General features: G+C 39.7%; 1 protein-coding gene across 38 annotated transcripts in view; it reads left to right on the top strand.

The window, feature by feature from the left end:
• Window positions 1-20,525, top strand: part of CEP112 (centrosomal protein 112) — a 519,374-nt gene that overhangs the window by 71,207 nt on the left and 427,642 nt on the right. For all 38 annotated transcript variants that reach the window (XM_089316743.1, XM_089316736.1, XM_089316738.1 and 35 more), the window contains 2 exons: window positions 8,268-8,315; window positions 9,352-9,429. In XM_089316743.1, the coding sequence (XP_089172869.1) occupies window positions 8,268-8,315; window positions 9,352-9,429 (126 nt within the window). The remainder of the gene's footprint in view (window positions 1-8,267; window positions 8,316-9,351; window positions 9,430-20,525) is intronic.

Here is a 20,525-nt window from a genome sequence, read left to right as displayed (position 1 = left end):
TTTTTAGCTGTGAGAGAGTATGATTTTAATATGCGTTTTCCTGGTGAGTAGTAAAGTTAGGTGACTTGTACTATGTTTATTGCCACTTTGGATAGCGTCTCTGGATAAAATGTCTACTTACAGCTTTGTCAGTTTTTCCGTTGAGTTGTTTGCATTTTTCGTATTGATACCTAAGAGCTGTTTAACCTTTCTGAATAACAGCCCTTTTGAAATATGATATTGTGTATATTATCTTCCCCTTTGTTGCCTTTTTTTCATTCTCTATTGATGTATTTAATGAACAGGAATTTTACACTTTAATGCAGTCCATTTTTTATCACTTTTTCTCTATGTTATTACAGTTTTATCTGAGAAGTCTTGGCTGTCCTAAGGTTGTGAAGATACTCTCCCAAGTTTTCTCCTAGAAGCTTTGTTTACTTTTCTGACTTAGATCTTCAGGCCATCCGAAGGTGGTTTTGGTATGCGTTGTAAGACAGGGACTTAGGATTTATTTTCATCCTTTATGTGTATGCAGGTGCCACTGCCATGGACTTTGAAAAGGCCACCCTTTTCCTGTTGCACTACAATGTTATTTTCCATATAAATCAGGTGACAGCACATCTGCTTCTGTTCTGTTCCTTTGGTTCATTTGCTTTTCCTTGGGCCAGTGGATTGTTTTTATATCTGTATTTTATTTATGCTCATTAAATATTTGTTAAATTTTTTTGGTAAACTAATGAATGGAATTTCTCTTGTATTTCTGTGGAAGTACATATTTGAAGTTCTGAAAATTGACTTAAAAATGTGATTTTGGGAGTGGGAAATTAGTGACTGAGATGCCTTTGTTCCTCACAGAAGGACATGGGCTCCATTCGTGGCTCTGGCTCTTGATTCTGACTTCCTTCCAGTGAGACTCTGGGAGATAGCAGGTGATGGCTCAAGAACTGGATTCTGGCCACCTGTGAGGGAGACATAGATTGGCTTCCAGCTTTGGTCCTGGCACACTCCTGGCTGTTGTGTGCATTTAGGGGAAAACCAGTGGGTGGCAGATCTCTTTGCCTTTCAAAAAAAAAAAATCACACTATAATTTTGAGCCATAATAACTTGGCATTGAAGACTGAATTTATTTTATGCTGTGGAAAGTGTTTTGGCAGTTCTTCTTACTGATACTCTGATTTTAAAATGTTTATTTTAGTTGTGTTGCTGGTCATGTATTTCTTGAAACTATTCTTTCCTTGAAGACAGTTAATGTATCAGGTAAAGTGCTTTTTAATTTTTAAAAAGGATAGAAATCATCTCATTTATCAACAATAGTCTGTGTAGGCATGGCCATTTGAAGTGGCAGTGAAGGCACTGCTTAGGAGGCCTGCATCCCATATGTGAGTGCCTGTTCCAAGTCCTGGCTCTGCTTCCTGTCAGGTTTCCTGCTAATGTACACACTGGCAGGCAGCAGATGATGGCTCAAGTACCTGGGTCCTTACTGTCCACTTGGGAGACCCAGGTTGAGTTACAGGCTCTTAGCTTTGGCCTGGACCAGCCCTGGCTCTTCTGGGCTTTTGGGGAGTGAACCAGTGGATGGAAGATCTTTCTCTGTCTCTGTTTATCTGTGTGTTATTGTCTCTGCCTTTCAAGTAAGATGAAAATAAATTTTAAAAAAATTAAAAATAAATGGAGTGCTTGGGACCCATCCTATACCTACTGAATCAAAGCACTGGGGATAGGGCCAAAATTTTGCATAAACACTCAAAAATTAGCCTATTAGGAGGGTATTTCTTTATGTCAGTTTGATTTAATCCTCAATAATTTGGGGGAAAAAATCTGTCAGAAAATCCTTTGTAATGAAATAAATGAACCTGCCAAAAACCTAAACACAATAAAATGTCAGGAGCCAGTTTTTATTAGAGAATATTCAGATACCTGTGTTCATGTCTTATTTGGTTTTTAGTGTTGTTAGTCTAGTTGTTTCTTAAGAAATGTGCAGACATGTGATGTAATCATGCTATTGGAACTTAATTATTTTTGGTTTTGTATTCTATATAACATTTTCTTGACTTCAGTATTTCACATAAATCCTTTTTATATTGCAGTTTGGAAATTCTTTGTTGTGGTATTCTTTCTTGAGGTATTATGAGAGAACCAGAAGTTTTCTGAAAGAGCATGAAACAAATAAATGTTAAGACTGTGTACAGATTGCTTCAAGTCTGTTGCTTGTGCATTACAAAGTGGGAACATTGAACTTCAAAGCACATCTGGCTGTTGTTACAAAATCAGAAAATAGATTGCTTATTTTCCCCAGCTAAACTCAAGAACGTGCTTTACTATGAATAATTCCCAAAATGTTTTAAAAGTGGTTGTGAGACAAAGTCAATGTATTATAAATGAATAATAACAGCAGAATATTGGTACTTTTTTACAGTGTTCAGTGTTGCTTTTAAAAATTAGAATATGGGGCTGGCATGGAGGTGCAGCCTGGTAAGCTGTAGCCTGCAACACTGACATCCCATATGGGTGCTAGTTCCAGTCCTAACTACTCCAATTCTCATCCAGTTCCCTGCTAATGTGCCAGGGAAAGCACTCACATGGAAGACCTGGAAGAAGCTCCTAACTCTTGGCTTTGTCCTAGCCTAGTTCCAGTCATTGCAGCCATTTGGGGAGTGAACTAATGGTTAAAAGCTCTCTCTATCTATCTCTCCTTCTCTGTCTGTAACTCTGTCTTTCAAATAAATAAATAAATCTTTAAAAAAATTAGAATAGATATTTTCTATTTTTTTGGGTCAACTTGAGAAGGAAATTTTTTTTTATGTAGGTCTTTAGCTTCTTTATTTAATGGCTTTTAAAGATGTACTGGACAAAATAGTAGTTACTTCTGCATAACTGAAATGCTACATTGTAATTAACTAAAGTAATGTTTTATACCCTGCTTATAAATATAGAGCTGTGTAAAAATGCTACAGATGATTTTCTTGGCTTTTGGTTTTAAATTATAAACTTAATCAGAGCTTCATCATCTTTCCAAATTCCTGTTTGATTCTGTTTCATGAATTAGGGTTTTATGTGTGCACAGATTTATGTGTGTCTTTGAAGAACTTACTTTCTATGCTGGTTTTCTGTCTTCCCAAACAGGAAATTATATATATATATATATATATATATGTATATATATAATATATATACTCACACACACTATATATGTATATATATTTACATTAACACAATAAATATTTATTGAGTGTATTCTGCTGTCTGCTGGACATTTGTTTCTTTTGTTTTTCAAAGAGCCGTCTACATAGTACTGCATTATTTGCTAAAGAATGTGCCAGTTTCTCTGGTAGAGTATTTAAATAAAATATCTTTATTTAATGAATGTTTTCCCTACAGTAAATTCACTAATTCATTAACCTGTCAGAGAGGTGGTTCACATCTTGAATGTTTTTATTGTCAAATTTTAATGTTATCAATCTTAATTATAAAATGTCTGATGGAATTACCTTATTTTTATTGTATTTCTAAGAAGACTGAGTGTATTTTCATATTTATTAGTCAGTCATAATTCACCATCAATGAAATGTGCTCAAGTGTTTTCTCAATTTGTTTTCTAGTGTATTGTTTGTCTTTTTTTATTGATATTTCTAAAGGCTTTCTTCATACATTTGGGGGATTAATTATTTCTGTAAGCATGTCTCAATTTATGACTTCTTTTTTCATTTTTTAAAAAAATTATTTACTTATTTGAAAGTCAGAGTTACAGAGAGAGAGGAGGAGACAGGGACCTTCCATCCACTGGTTCACTCCCTAGATGGCCCCTGCGCCAGAAGCTTCTTCCCACTTGGGTGGCAGGGTCCTAAGCATTTGGACCATCTTCTGCTTTCCCCAGGCCATTTGTCCCCGATGTAGAATGGTTCTATTTGTTATTTTTGCTTTAAGATGCTAGGAAAGCGGTAAGTGTTCACTAGATACTATACTTTGAACGTTGGTTTGTCTAGAGCTGGTGATATGTACTAAGACCTTAGTGTTGTCAGACAGAAGCAGTGAGCTGCAGGCAGTTAGCAGTCATGCAGCTAAACAGCTGGTTCCTCACAGTGTCCTGTGTCTCTGAGCTATGATGTTTGGTAGCATTTTTGCAGTTTTTAACTTCATGTGTGTTCAGTTTATGTTGGATTTATCAGGATGTCATTCTATTATAAATTCAGGAACAGCTATATACTGGAATTTTTTTGTTTGTTTTGTTTTTGGTGTTTTCTAGCTGGTTCCATTAGTTTATTTTCCTTTTTGTAGTTTAATTATGTCTTTGTAAATTGCCTGATCTTGATTTTTTTTCCTGCAGTTGTGTCTTGGCTTTTCTTGCCCCTTTACTTATTGATATTATTTTATAAAGAACTTAAGTTTTCCCAAAATCTTGTGGGATTTTGGTTTGAATAACATTTAGCCAATCAACTGAAGGTGAATTGACATTTTTTTTTACAATATTGAGACTATCAGAAAATGTGGTTTTATGATTTATTTCAATCTTTAGTATCTTTAGTATCTTTCAGTAAAGCTTAATTGTTCCATAGAAGGTGTTTGCATATTTTCTTAGATATACTCTTTAGCAATTATATTTTGTTCTATTATTGTAAATGATATTTTGTAAAGTCTTCTCTGCTAAATGGGTTTGCTCTTACAAAAATAGTTGATGTTTTAAAAAGATCATTCACCTTTTCATATTTATTTTCATTGTATTTGAAAGGCAGAAAGAAGGGTCGGTGCAGTAGGTTAATCCTCTGCCTGCGATGCTGGTGTGCTATATGGCTGCCAGTTGGAGTCCCAGCTGCTCCTATTCCAATCCAGCTCTCTGCTATGGCCTGGGCAAAAGTGGAGGATGGCCCAAGTGTTTGGCCCCTGCATCCGCATGGGAGACTGGGAAGAAGCACCTGGCTCCTGGCTTCAGATGGGCGCAGCTCCAGCTATTGTGGCCATTAGGGAAATGAACCAATGGGAGGAAGACCTTTCTCTCTGTCTCTCCCTCTCACTGCCTGTAAGTCTACCTCTCAAATAAATAAATAAAATATTTTTTTTTTTTAAAGAAAGGCAGAGAGGGAGAGGAAGAAAACAGAGCTCTTTCATCAGGTGGTTCACTCCTCAAATGACTACAACAGTTGGGGCTTTGCCAGGATAAAGCCAGGAGTCCACAAATCCATCCATATATCTCATATGAGTGGCAGGACCCATGTGCATGAAGCATCATCTGCTGCCTCCCAGGGTGCATGTGAGCAGGAAGCTGGTTTGGAAACGGAGGAGGCAGAACATGAAACAGCACTCCAGGATGGGCTGTGGGCATCTTAGTTATTATGCTGAACACCTACCAACAGTTGATTTTATATATTGATTTTGCACCTGGAAAGTTTGGTAAACTCTTATTAGTTCAAATAATAATTTATTTGTGTGTCCTAGGCCACCTCCTTCCTCTTCTTTTTCTTTTTATTTATTTATTTATTTAAAAGAGTTAGAGAGAGAGAGAGAGAGAGATATCTTCCATCTGGTGGTTTACTTCCCAAAAGGCCACAATGGCCAGGGCTGAACCAGGTAAAAGCCAGGAGCCAGGAGCTTCTTCTGGATCTCGCTTGTTGGTGGCAGGGGCCCAGGCACGTGGGGCAACTTCTGCTGCTTTCTCAGGTGCATTACTAGGGAGCTGGATCAGAAGTGACCAGCTGGTACTCAAACTGGTGCTGGTATGGATGCTGGGGTTGCAAGCAGCAGCTTGCTATAGATTATCTTTGACAAGGTATTTATTTGTTTATTTAAAAAATGCTAAATTTGGGCCCGCGCTGCGCTCACTAGGCTAATCCTCCTCCTTGTGGCGCTGGTACACCGGGTTCTAGTCCCGGTCAGGGTGCCGGATTCTGTCCCGGTTGCCCCTCTTCCAGGCCAGCTCTCTGCTGTGGCCAGGGAGTGCAGTGGAGGATGGCCCAAGTGCTTGGGCCCTGCACCCCATGGGAGACCAGGAGAAGCACCTGGCTCCTGGCTTTGGATCAGCGCAATATGCTGGCCGCAGCGCGCCGACCGCGGTGACCATTGGAGGGTGAACCAACGGCAAAGGAAGACCTTTCTGTCTGTCTCTCTCTCTCACTGTCCACTCTGCCTGTCAAAAAAAAAAAATTGCTAAATTTATTTGAGAGACACAGACAAAGAAAAGGAAAGAGAGAAAGATAAAGAAGCATACTCCTGTGCACTGATTCACTTTCCAAAGGCTTATAGTGGTTAGGGGTGAAGCCAGGAGCCAGAGATACAGTCTCTCATGTGTACGGTAGGAGCCCAAGTACTTGAGTGATCACTGCTGCCTCTCAAGGTGTTTATTGGTGGGAAGTTGGAGTCAAGAGCTGGAACTGGAAATGAAATCCAGGTACTCTGACATGGGACATAGGCATCTTTTTAAGGATTTACTTGAGAGGCAGGTTTACACAGAGAAAAGGAGAGACCGATAAGAGAGGTCTTCCATCAATTGGTTCACTCCCCAAATGGCCACAATGACCAGAGCTGTGCTGATCCTAAGCTAGGAGCCAGGAGCTTTTTTCAGTCTCCCACGTGGGTACAGGGGGGCCTAAGCATTTGGGCCATCTTCCAAGGCCATTAGCAGAGAGCTGGATTGGAGGAGGAGCAGCCAGGACAGGAACCTGTGCCCATTTATGCGATGCTGGCACTGCAGGTAGATGCTTAGCCTACTATGCTACAGCACTGGTCCCATGGAGCCTGGGCATCTTAATTACTAGTCTACACTCTTGCTCTATTGGCAAGGTGTTTTGAAAAAAAAAAATCATAAATGGTTGTCGAATTTTCTGAATAACCCTTTCATCTTTTGAGAGAATCAAATTGTTTTCTATTTTAATCTACTAATGTTATAAACTTCCCATGTTTTCATTTTAATATTTTATTATGTTTTTGTTAGTTTTAATATTCAGTTATTTAAGAGGTTTGAAACATCAGTCCTTGGGTCGTAGTCACTGTGATTATTTAAAAGGGTTTATCAGTTGATCCTGATGGTAACCTCCAGGAAGGAACCACAGTCCTTGGTTGAAGTCATAATGTTCTTGTATGTTGCGGGTTAGCCAAGTACATGTAGTAAATTGTGAGTTTATGGTCTGAAGAAATTAGACTTCCCTAGTAATGATTTTAAATTATCTTGTGTGGATGAAATAGTGGGGCCACCAATGAATGTGGCAAATTTATCATGTGTATTAGTTCAATAAATATTGGAAGGCTGCTATGTGTTAGATACTGTGTTAGTTACCAGGAATACAAAATTGAAGACATCATCCTTGTACCCAGGCAGTTCAAGGACGCGTGTGGAGACATACTAATAAAGTATTACGTAAGGGCTCTGGTGGGTGGATACAGGATGTTTAGGAGCTGGTAAGATGGAGTTTGTTCCTTTTTTTTCTTTTTCTGTTCCTTAATTCCTTCGTAGTGATTGTTTTGTTTTGATGCTGTAGTAGATACGGGGATAGAATGGTGAACGAGGCAGTCATGGTCTCTGTTTTCAGAATCCACATCCTTGGAACAGATGGGTGCTGGATCGAAAAAGGAGACAGGCATCCAGAATACTGCTGGAGTGGCAGGAGCTGAGTTTCCTGGGGGAGATGATTCCTGGACTGTGTGTTTTGAGTAAGAGGTTGGGAGAATGATTTCACAGTTTGTGAAGACTCAGGATGGGTGACAGTGTGGTGCTTTCCATGTAAAACAAGTTGTTTGGTGTCCTTGGAGGCAGAGTATTTTGGGGGAAGAGATGAACCTGGAAAGACAGATGGAGAGGGGGCCTCAAAGTGATCTTGTATGCTTGTTGCTGCTATGGAGGAATGTTGAACTACTCATGTACCGAATACGGGGGTGTGTGAGTAAACTGATAGTCGGCACATGTCTGCAGTGGGCAAAGGAATGTGCAGAAGCAGAGATGCCCAAGAGGACTTACCACATCCTACACTTGATCTTGGCCAAAAGGCCGAGAAGCAGTGACCTACCATGTTCTGACAGCATGATCCATTCGAGATCCTGGGAGTATGAAAGGTCAGGGGAAGAGTAGTGAAAGACTGGGTGAGAGGATCAGGAAGGTGCGTTTATCCATGCAAAGGAGTTTGTGTTTTATATTTTATGTTTCATTTATTGAAGGGCTACTAAAATGTTACACATTTAAAAATTAAACTAAATATTAAGACTAATAGAAAGTGTTTTCATATAGCAATTTAATTCTATGTTTTATCAAATAATAATTGAAACTCCAAAATTCTTAAGTTTTAATTTTATCTTAAAATTTTCAGATAGAAAATCCTCGGTACCTGAGACAGACGCCTATCCCTGTTTCTCTGGTAGGTGAGAATTCCATTGGACTTTTTCTAGTAGCAGGTATCTTTCAATAAAATAATCATTATTTACAGAAAATACTTCAGGTCCATGTTATGAAGCATAATAATTTTTTTTTTGACAGGCAGAGTGGACAGTGAGAGAGAGAGACAGAGAGAAAGGTCTTCCTTTGCTGTTGGTTCACCCTCCAATGGCCGCCACAGCCAGCGCGCTGTGGCCGGCGCACCGCGCTGATCCGATGGCAGGAGCCAGGTACTTATCCTGGTCTCCCATGGGGTGCAGGGCCCAAGCACTTGGGCCATCCTCCACTGCACTCCCTGGCCACAGCAGAGAGCTGGCCTGGAAGAGGGGCAACTGGGACAGAATCCAGTGCCCCGACCGGGACTAGAACCCGGTGTACCAGCGCCACAAGGAGGAGGATTAGCCTAGTGAGCCGCAGCGCCGGTGAAGCATAATAATTTTTAAAAATGCCATCTTTGAAGTGAATAAGTCACTCTGCCCCTACCCACCCTGCAATATGAGGATTGTTTTTGTGGGTTTCAGGCATTTTAGAAGTTCATTTTTGGGAGGGGGCAGCATGGTGGCACAGCAGGTTGAGCTGCTGTAATGCCAGCATCCCATATGGGTTCTGGTTCATGTCCCAGCTGCTCCACTTCCAATCTGGCTCCCATATGGGCACCGGTTTCTGTCCTGGATGCTCCACTTCCAGCCCAGCTCCCGCTGGTGCTCCTGGGAAAGCAGGGGAAGATGGCTCAAGTACTTGGCCCCTGCACCATGTGGGAGACCAGGAAGGAGTTCCCGGCTCCTGGCTTAGGCCTGGCTCAGTCCTGGCAATTGGCAGTCATTTTGGGTAGTGAACCAGCAGGTGGAAGACCTCTCTCTCCTCTCTCTCTCTCCCTCTCCCTCCTTTCTTCCCTCCCTCCTTTTTTCTGTAACTCTGCTTTTCAAGTAAATAAATGAATCGTTAAAAAAAAGTTCATTTTTGGACTAAGGATAAACTAGGCCTAAAAATGTATTAAATAGCTCTTATTCATTCACCAGATGACCCCCAAATTCAGCCTGAGAAAATCCAGCAGTCTTCATGAAGATCCTTTTCTCTCTCGAATGCACGAGAAAGAGGTGAGATTGGGATATTTCTAATGTGCCTGATTGTTAAGACAGCTTGCATATTTCTGATGTACCTAATTGTTAAGATAGCTTTCATATTTCGTGTGTTAATTTTTAGGTCCTAGGTAGCATAGTGATGCATGGTTAGAAGAGGTTGTCTTTGGTATAAATGTGAAGTTATTATTCAAGGTAGGCATGGTTTGTCCATGTTTTCATCCAGCTGCTATCTTGTGTGCCTCAGCTCCCTCCTACTAGACAGACTGTGCATAGGGGCTCTATCCTGTCAAATCCCGATTCATCAGCAGTTTAGGAGAAATGCAAGTTTTTAGAAATAGTACCTTTGGAGTCACAGAATCCTTGAACCCTCCTTTTATCTCAGTTTACTTGTAATGTAACTGATCTCACTATTCTTTCTGTTTATTATCAGTAGTATTTCTCCTGATTAACTTAATGTGCTAAATTAAGCCCTGGTACAACTGATAGATGACATACTATCTTCTTTGGTCATTTTTTTGGGAAGGATTGAGAACATTTGAGATTTACTCTTAGCAATATTGAAATGTACAGTATTAAATTAGTAGCTTTATTCAACACATTATACAATAGATCTGAAACAAATGAACTGATTCCCCCTTCTGAGGCTTTGTGCCTTGTGATGATCATCTTTCACCCCATCCATGTTCCAAATAGCGAACTTCTTTTCCTTTTATTAAGACAAAATAGTATTCCGTTGTGTGTAGGTACCACATTGTCTTTGTCAGTGCATCTGTTGATAGACAAACATGTTGATTCCATAAACTGGGCTTCAATGACCATGGAAGTGCAGACATCTATTCAGTATGTTGACTTCAGATCTTTTGAGTATGTACCTAGAAGTGGGGTTGTTGGTCATATGGTAATTCTCTTTTTAGCTATTTGGGAGCCTTAGTCCAGTTTTCCCTCAAGGCTGTATTGGTTTATCTTCCCATAAATGATGGACAAGGGTTCTCTTTCTTCTATGTACTTGCCAATGTTTCTTTTTTTTTTTTTTTAGACACCTGTTTTATTTTTTTAAAGATATATTTATTTACTTGAGAGGCATAGTTACAGACAGAGAGGGAGACGGAAAGAGAGGTCCTTCCTCCACTGTCACTCCCCAGATGCCCGCAACGGCCAGAGCTGTGCCGATGCTAAACCAGGAGCCAGGAGCTTCTTCTAGTCTCCCACGTGGGTGCAGGGGCTAAGCACTTGGTCCATCTTATACTGTTTTCCAAGGTCATTAGCAGGGAGCTGGATTGGAAGTGGAGCAGCTGGGACTCAAACTGGCTCCCATGTGGGATTCTGGTGCCACAGGCAGATGCTTAACCAGCTACACCACAGCACCAGCCCCTTGCCAGTGTTCCTTATCTTCATTTTATGATAGCCATTCTGACAGGTGTGAGGTGATATCTCATTGTAGTTTTAATTTATGTCTCTCTTATGATTAGTATTTTTAGGCAATTTTTGTGTGCATGTTAGTCATTTGTATGTCTTCTTTTGAGGAATATTTAGTTAGATCTTTTACCTATTTGTTAATCTGATTATTTGATTTCTTCCTTTCGAATTGTTCAAGTTCCATATCTGTGGATACCAATACCTTGTCAGATACATGGTTTCTGAATATTTTCTTCTGTTCCATGTGATATTTACTTTCTGTTAATGTTTCCTTGGCTGTGCAGAAGCTTTTTAGTTTGACGTAAGCCCATTTGTGTATTTGGCTTTTGTTGTATGCAATTTGTGGTTAAATCTATGAATTCTGGCCCAGATCAATGTCATAGTGATTTTCCCTATGTTCTTTTCCGGCAGTTTTAGCTCATACACTTCAGTTGATTTTTGTGTATGGTACAAAATAATGGTCTAATTTCATTCTTTTCCTATGAATATTCAGTTTCCCTAGCACCATTTATTAAAAAGATTGTCCTTTCTTCATTGTGTGTTATTGGTACCTCTGCCAGAAATCAATTGACCATAAATGTGTACATTTATTTCTGAGCTGTTTGTTCTGTTCTGTTGGTGCATGGACCTGTTTTTATGCTACTGTGATTCTGTTTTAATTATTGTAACTTTGTAATATATTTTAAAGTCAAATAGTGTGTGTGCTATCTCCAGTTTTGCTCTTCTTGGTCAAGACTGATTTAGCTATTCAGGGTCTTTTGTGGTTCCATATGAATTTTAAAGTTTTTTTTCCTGTATTTCTATAAAAATTTTCTTTGGAATTTTGGTAAGGGTTGCATTGAACCTGCCCATTGCTTTGGGTAGCATAGACTTTTTTTTTTTTTTTCTGATGGCAGGAGCCAGGTACTTATCCTGGTCTCCCATGGGGTGCAGGGCCCAAGCACTTGGGCCATCCTCCACTGCACTCCCTGGCCACAGCAGAGAGCTGGCCTGGAAGAGGGGCAACTGGGACAGAATCCGGCGCCCCTACCAGGACTAGAACCTGGTGTGCTGGCACCGCAAGGCGGAGGATTAGCCTAGTGAGCCACGGTGCCGGCCCAGACTTATTTTTTTTTTTTTAAGAGATTTATTTATTTCTTTGAAAGTCAGGGGGAGGGAGAAAAGGAGAGAGAGAGAGAGAGAGAGAGAGAGAGAGAGAGAGAGAGAGATCTTCCACCTGCGGGTTTATTCCCCAAATGGCCACAGTGGCCAAGATCATGCCAGGTCACAGCCAGGATACTGGAACTGCAACTGGGCATCCCACATGGATGGCAGGGGCCCAAGTACTTGGGCCATCTTTGGGTCATCTTTCTGTGCCTTTTCTGAGTGGTATTGGCAGGGAGCTAGATTGGCAGTGGGTTTTGAATAGGTGCTTCAGTATGGGATGCCAGCATTGCAGGCAGCGGCTAACCTGCCACACTACAATGTGGGCCCAAGCATGGACATTGTAGCAATATTAATTCTTTCAATCCATGCATATAAGATATCTTTCCATTTATTTATATTTTCTCCATTTTATTTCATGAATGTTTTATAGTTTTCAAGTTTTTTTAATCTCCTTTGAGAAATGTACTACTGAATATTTTATTTTTTATAGATATTGTAAATGGGATTGTTGTCTTGATTTCTGTTTTGATTTTCATTGTTGGTATATAGGAAAGCTGATGATTTTTCTATCTTGTTGATTTTGTATCCAGCAACTTTTCTAAATTTTTTGTTCTAATAGAGTTTTGAAGGAGCTTTATGGATTTTGTAAATAAGATCATGCCACCTGCAAGTAGGGACAATTTAACTTCTTTTCCAATTTGAATCCTTTTTCTTTCTCTTGCCTAGTTGTTTAGGCTAAGATTGCCAGTAATGTTGAAGAGAAGTGATAAGAGTAGATATTTTTTTAATAAAGATTTATTTATTTAAAAGAGTCATACAGAGGGAGGAGAGGCAGAGAGAGAGAGAGAGAGAGAGAGAGAGAGAGAGAGAGAGATCGTCCGTCCGCTGGTTCATTCTCCAATTGGCCGCAACGGCCGGAGCTGTGCCAGTCTGAAGGCAGGAGCCAGGAGCTTCTTCCAGGTCTCCAGTGTGGATGCAGGGGCCCACGGACCTGGGCCATCTTCTACTGCTTTCCCAGGCCATAGCAGAGAGCTAGATCAGAAGTGGAGCAGCCAGGACTAGAACTGGTGCCCAAATGGGATGCCAGCACTTCAGGCCAGGGCATTAACCCTCTGTGCCACAGCGCCAGCCCCGTGAGTGGATATACTTCTTCCTGATTTTAGAGATCATTCAACTTTTCACCATTGAGTATGATGTTGAACTTTTAAAAATACTTTTTTTTCATCTTTTGAGATGATTATATAGTTTTTACCTATCCTTCTTTTAATGACATTTATCATATTTTTAGATATGCAATAGTATGCATTTTTTTTCATGTAGTACGCTTCTCTGGTTTTGGTGTCAAGGTAATTCTGGCTTCATAAAATAAATTTGGAAATATTCCTTCTTTGATTTTGTGGAAACTTAGGCTGGATTTTCATTAATTCTTCTTGGAATATCTGCTAGAATTCAGCAGAGATGTTATCAGATCCTGAACTTTTGTTGAGAAGGTTTTTTTTTTTTATTGTTTTGGTTTTTAATGATTCAATCTCCTAGTTGTTGGTTTGTTCAGATTTTCTCTCGATTCAGTCTTGATAGGTTACAGGCATTTAGTAATTTTTTGACTTCCTCTAGGCTATCCAATTATGTTGCTGTATAATTATTCACACAAGTCTGTTACTATTCTTTATATTTCTGTGGTAGTAGTTTCAAGGTCTGTTATTTCATTTCTGATTTTATTTATTTGAGTCTTCTTTCCTTTTTTCTCATCTACCTAAAGCTTCATCAATTTTTTTATAAACATTTATTTTATTTATTTGAAAGGCAGAGTGATACACACACACACACACACACACACACACACAGGCCCATTTGCTGGTTCACTCCCTACATGGCTGCAACAACCAAGGCTAGGCCTGACCAAAGTCAGGAGCCTGGAGCTTCATCACCATCTCCCACCTGGGTTCAGAGGTCGAATCACTTGGTCCATCTTCCAGTGCTTTTCCCAGGCCATTAGCAGGGGGCTGAGTCAGAAATGGAACAGCCAGGACTTGAACTGGCACTCATATGGGGTGTTGTTTTCTAGATTTCATTGAATTGTTTCCTTATTTTCTTGAAATTCACTGAGCTTCCTTAAAATAATTACTTGGGATTCTTTGTCAGGCAATTCATATATGTCTATTTTTTGGCAGTCAGCTACTAGGAAATATTGTGTTCTTTTTCTGGGATAAAATTTTTTTTTAATGTTTCTTATTGTCTTCCATTGATATCTGTGCATTTGAAGATTTAGAAACTTCTTACAGCCTTTGCGGACTGGCTTCATCTGAGAAAGACGTTCACCACACAGTGCATCCAGAAATTCTGAGCAGGTTGACTGTCGTGGTCCTTTGGTAGGATTGCTGCTGCAGTCCTTGGACAGGCTGCTCTGGTGCTTGGGTCAGCAGATAGCTGAGCCTGACACCTTTTTCTATAAATTTGGTTCTGGAACCTGGGGCCATCGAAGTGGACTTGTTGCTTGAGAATGGACCATTCAAGCTTGGGTCCATGGTGCCAGCATGAAGCCTGGGTCCACAGAGGGTCACCTGGTACGTGGGTAGGGTTTGAGCCTGACTCTGTGGGGCCCAGGCAGATACTGGAATGAGCCTGGGGCCTTGGTCATTGGGGACCAATCTGGGGACCAGGCTACACAGGGACGGGCATGGGTCTTGGTTCACTGGTGAGGTCTGGGCCCTGGGTCTGCTGCAGTGTGGGGCCACAAGGGCTGTCCTGCATTATGGAGCCACTTATGCCTATGTGGTTTGACCTGGCTCTGAGTCCTGAGTGGGCCTAGAACATATTATCTGTAGGGGCTAGCCTGGAGGCTGAGTCTAAGGGGTGCTGATTGTGTGGTGCTTGAGTGGGCCCGATGTCTGGAGATATTGGTACAATCCTGGTGCTGGAGACAGTTCATAGACTAGGGGTGACTGGGCCAGGCATGGCAATGAAGTGGGTCTAGACACTGAGTCTGCTGGGCATGTGGGTACCCAGGGCTGCAGGATCTGGCCTAGTGCTGGGATGAGTCTAAAAGTTTGGTCCATGTTGCTGGCCTGGAGTTTGGGGCTATAGATAGACTGGATTGGAACCAAGGTGTGTGGGGGCTGCCATGATATGTGTCTGAAGCTTACAAAGCACAACACTGGGACCAGCCTGGGTCCTGGGGCCTCTGAGGACAGTGTGGCAGTGGGCTGGGCCAGGGGACCAAGACCACTGGGCATGCCTGGAACTTGGGGCTATGGAACTGGGGATGCTGGTATTAGGATCTGAGGCAAAGTCTGCTGCTTACTTTCCTCACCTTTCCCCAAGCAGAGAGTGTCTCCATGCTGTCCTGCCCAGGGCTAGGGTTCAAGTGGCTTGTATGATGTAATCTCTCTTTCCTAGCCTCGTTAAAGTCTTGTTTCTGTGCTACATGCAGGTGCTGTAACCTCTCACCTGGTTTCCTTAGCTGTTGAGAAGGTATTGTCATGTGTGGGATAGGTGTTCAAATTCATTTTTCTGCTGAGGAGATGAGCTCGGGAAAGTCATATTCTACCATCTGGCTAACACCAGTCTCGGGGTTTCTTTCTTGTGTAATCCTGATTTTTAAAAACCTTTGAAATAAAAACAATTTATATTTTTAAGAGTCTGTTTGGAAGATAGTACTTCTTATATTGAGACACACTTTCTTTTGAGCTCTTGTTTTGAATTTCATTTTTAAAAATTGTCATTGTTTTAAGCATCGTTTTGAGTCATTTTCAACCATTTTTCCTTTTAATTTTATTTTATATTAATTCTTGCTATTGAGGCTGGTTACCATAGAATAATTAAAATAATTGAAAAGATGTGGTGGCTTTAAAACTGTTTTATGGTCTTTCATGAAGTAATGATGATGACAAATTGGGTCAAGAGTAAGCATACCAGTGCTACCCACATATGCTTTGAAAGAAACATTTAAAGCTATCATGTATTGCATCAGAGATTCTTTTTAAAGTGTGTGTAGCTTTATTTTGTTTCCCACACACTTATGTTTTTGTTTTTCTTTTTGGCATACTGTAAAGACATTTGTGACATCATCGATAAGTTTGCTTATAAACATCAGTTTATTCCATATATTAAAATATATTGGGGCTAGCGCTGTGGTGTAGCAGGTAAAGCTGCCGCCTGCATTGCCAGTATCCCATGTGGGTGCCAGTTCGAGTCCTGGCTGCTCCACTTCCGAACCAGCTCTCTGCAATGGCCTGGGAAAGCAGTAGAAGATGGCCCAAGTCCTTGGGGGCCCTGCACCTATGTGGGAGACCTGAAAGAAGCTCCAGGCTCCTGGCTTCAGATTGGCCCAGCTCCAACCATTTGGGGAGTGATCCAGCAGATGGAAGATTTCTCTCTCTCTTTCTGCCTTTGCCTCTGTAACTCTGCCTTTCAAGTAAATAAATAAATCTCAAAAAAAATATATTATACATTTTCTAATATAACCCTCTGTGTAACTACATGGTCATTTCTATGCTTATTTTGAAGAAGTTTTTAATCATAATTTTTCTCCATCATAAAATATTTAAAAATATGACCATTTTTACCCAATGTGAGAACTAGCTTAGTTTTTTCTGCCTTTCAAAGTAGAAATTTTGATCATAAAATAATTTATGTGCGTTTTAATTGAAATTTTGGAAATTCTCAGAGAGATAAAGGAGAAATAAAATCATCCTCAAAATCAACATCTAGAAATAAAAAAACTCCAGTAAAATATATGGCCTTTTATTATTTTCTTTGTATCCTATAAACACATATTTTCCCTAGAAAAGTAAAATGATATTATGTATGTTTTATATATCTGGAGTACCTTGATGCTGATAAATATTATTTCTCAGTGCCTGTTTTTAGTGATTATATTGTATTTCATACTATGGAATTATCTCCAGTTAATTTTACTTATCCCTATTGTTGAATATTGTTTGTTTATAATTTTCACTCATATAAATAATTCTCAAAAATACCCTTTTATTTATATCTTTGTATGAATTTAGAATTGTTTTGGAGGGATGATGGATTACATCTCATGTTAAAATGGGTTTTTATAAGCTTTATATGCTGAACAATTTATTTGGAAGCCTATTGAAAACTGAATGGTAAGAGGCAAGAAGTAAGGGGCTGGCATTGTGGCATAGTGGGTAAAAGACACCTCCTGTGATGCTGACATCCCATATGGGCACCAGTTTGTGTTCTGGCTGTTCCACATCTGATTCAGCTCCCTACAAATGGCCTGGGAAGGTTGCAGAAGAAAGCCTAAGTCTTTGGGTTCCTGCCACCCAAGTGTGAGACCCAGATGCAGCTCCTTGCTCCTGGCTGTTGTGGCTATTTGGGGGTAAACCAGTAGATGGATCTCTCTCTCTCTCTCTGTTTCTCTCTCTCTCTGTTTCTCTCTCTCTCTGTTTCTCTCTTTCTCTCTCCCTCCCTCCCCCTTCCCTCTTTCTCCCCCATACCTCCCTCTCTCTGTAACTCTTTCAAAAAATAAAAAGTCTCTAGAAATAAAGGCAAAAGTAAACGATTTATTTTGTGAAAATAAAAAGTCAAGGTAATCGGGATCCAGCTGGAGGCAAAAGAAAGTACTTTAGATTGCTTGCTTTTATAAATACAGCAATAGTTCTTTTGTCTTCAGTGTGAGACAAGCATTTTCTGTAAAAGTTTTTTAGTTCTGTGATAATTTTTAAAATAATTTTTATTTTAAATAGAAAATAACAGCCTTATTGCTAATTATTTTCCCGTTTTTCAGAAATATTTCTCTTAGATTTTCCCCCTAAAATTAAATACACAGTTAGATTATACATTGTATAGGTATCCTTTAGAAGGATAATCATATCTACTTCTGAAAATTGCTTTTGTTACATATTTATGTTCAGGCGTAAGGAGAAATGCTTTCTCTTTTGAAGCCTGGTGCATCCTTGCATGTCCATGCAAAGCAACTCTGATGTGTCCTGTGCATGTTCTCTGAAAATGCTTTCATTGTTGCTGGGTAATGGTTTCATTTATTTTTTAAAAAATTTTAAATTTATTTTTATAGCAATATATAGTTTATTTTTTACAGTGTATATTTTTAAAATTTATTTTTTAAGGAATACAAATTTCATAAGTACAACTTTAGGAATGGAGTGATTCTTCCCACCATACCCACCCTCCACCCACATTCCCACCCCTCCTCCTCCCTTTCCCCTTCCCAGTCCCATTCTCCATTAAGAGTCATTTTCAGTTAACTTTGTACTGTTAAAACAGTAAGTTGCATTCCTCCAAGGATGTCAACTTAATTTTGCAGTGAAATATTATCTTCATTTTCTCAACTTCTAATTTTCACTCTTTACAGGTAATCTTTGTTAATAATTACATGTATATTTTCTGTAAGATTTTCTAGCTACAGTTGATTTTCTTACAAATGAGATTGTTGACCACATTCTATATATTGTTACATTGCTTTCTGGGTAAAATATATTGTCTGATGATTGCTCTTGATCAGAGATACAGCTCCATTATTCTACACATTCACACATTTTTTTTTTTTGCTGTATATCACATTTTATTAATATAGCTTGCTGTTGATGGGTAAAGATTATTTATAGTATTTTGCTAACAGAAATAGTGTTTTCAGAACAGCTCTGTTCAGGGCGGGCACTGTGGCGCAGCAGGTTAAGCTGCTGCTGCTTAGGACACCTGCACCCCATCCCTGTCTCTTGGGCATTTGGGGAGTGAACCAGTAGATGGAAGATCTGCTCTTTGCCTTTCAAGTAAATGAAGATACATAAGTAAGCATTAAAAAAAAAAAAAAAAAAAAAAAAAAAAAAAACCCTCTGTGCTTGTCTTTGTGTTACTTGTTTTCTCCTACAGGATGAATTCTATGAAATGAGTTGCTCAGCCTCAGGGTTGCATGCTTAAATTTTTGACATTAAAAATATCCTTAAAGTTATGTCTCTTAGGGATACTTGTATAGGAAGGAATGGGTGTGGGATTGCTTTTTAGGGTAAATAAAAATGTTCTAAAGTAAGATTTTGCTGATGTGTGTGTAACTCATATATGAAAAATATCTGAATTATACTGTTTAAATGAGTGAATTTTGTTTAAATGAGTGAATTTTATGCTCTGTGAATTCAATCACAATAAAACTTCTTTAAAAAAGGTTCTGGAGAGGGGGCCGGCACCATGGCTCACTTGGTTAATCCTCCGCCTGTGGCACCAGCATCCCATATGAGCACTGGCTTCTAGTCCCGGCTGCTCCTCTTCCAGTCCAGCTCTCTGCTGTGACCCAGGAAGGCAGTGGAGGATGGCCCAAGTACTTGGGCCCCTGCACCCACATGGGAGATCAGGAAGAGGCACCTGGCTCCTGGCTTTGGATTGGCGCAGTGCGCCAGCTGTAGCAGCCATCTGGGGAGTGAACCAGCGGAAGGAAGAATTTTCTCTCTCTCTCTCTCTCTCTCACTGTCTGTAACTCTGCCTGCCAAATAATAATAAAAAAAAAAGGTTCTGGAGGTAGACACTTAGCCCAGTGCGTAAGAAGCCTGTGTCCCACATTGATTCCTGGATCTAGCTCCTGACTCCAGCTTTAGGCTGATGGAGACCCTGGGAGGCAGCGGTGATAGCCCAAGTAATTGGGTTCCTATACCTGGATTTTGTCCCTGGCTCCCAGCTTTGGCCTTGGCTTAGTTCCAGCCACTGCAGGCAATTGGGGATGAATCTGTAAATCGATGGAAGCTCTATCTCTTTGTCTTTCTGCCTTTCAAATAAAAAAATCAATTAAAAAAAGACTACTAATGTCAATGTTTTTGATTGACTGAGATGAAAAGTATCTTCTTGCTCTCATATTTACAATTAGTTTATTATGATAGTATATTTTTATAAGTTGTCTTTTTGTGAATTACCTTATACTTTTTCATATTTTGTTTGAATTGTTTGTTTTCATCCTGAGGACCTTCTGAGTCTCCTATGTGTGTGCAGGGGCCCAAGTACTTGGGCCATCTTCTGCTGCTTTCTCAGGCTGGCACAGTAGCAGGGAGCTGGATTGGAAGTGGAGCAGCTGGGACTTGAACTGGCATGCATATGGGACACTGGCACCACAGGTGGCAGCTTTACCTGCCACAGCCACAGCCCCTAAAATCTTATTTTTATATTTAAGCTTCAGTTTCATTTTACATACTTTTTTGCTATCAGTAATCTAGGTTAGTCAATTCTCAATGGTGTAAAATTAAAATTTAAGACAATGAAATGCAATGTCAAAGAATGTAGTAGATGTGGAGAGAATTGAGTGATAAGGAATTTTGTACATATTACAGGTATGCTCTGGTCATGAAGTATTTCACAAAGTGCTTGATTATGTTGAAGGTTTTTAATCCTTTTAAATTTTTTTTAAATCTTAAAACATTTAATTAGCCTTTAGAATTGAAACTTTATAAATACAACTTGTATTTAAAATTCATAATTATATGAAAGATGTCATCAGTGTTCAATGACTAATGCAGTACTACTTTGTTAGAATGAAAGAGTTTGAGTTATTTTGTTTTGGTAGTTAAAAGTATATATGA

This window comes from Oryctolagus cuniculus, chromosome 17, assembly GCF_051225735.1.
Source record: "Oryctolagus cuniculus isolate XC-2025 breed Fujian yellow rabbit chromosome 17, ASM5122573v1, whole genome shotgun sequence".
Classification (NCBI taxonomy): Eukaryota; Metazoa; Chordata; class Mammalia; order Lagomorpha; family Leporidae; genus Oryctolagus; species Oryctolagus cuniculus.
Note: the sequence above shows the minus strand (reverse complement) of the source record. Positions and strands in the feature narration are given on the sequence as shown.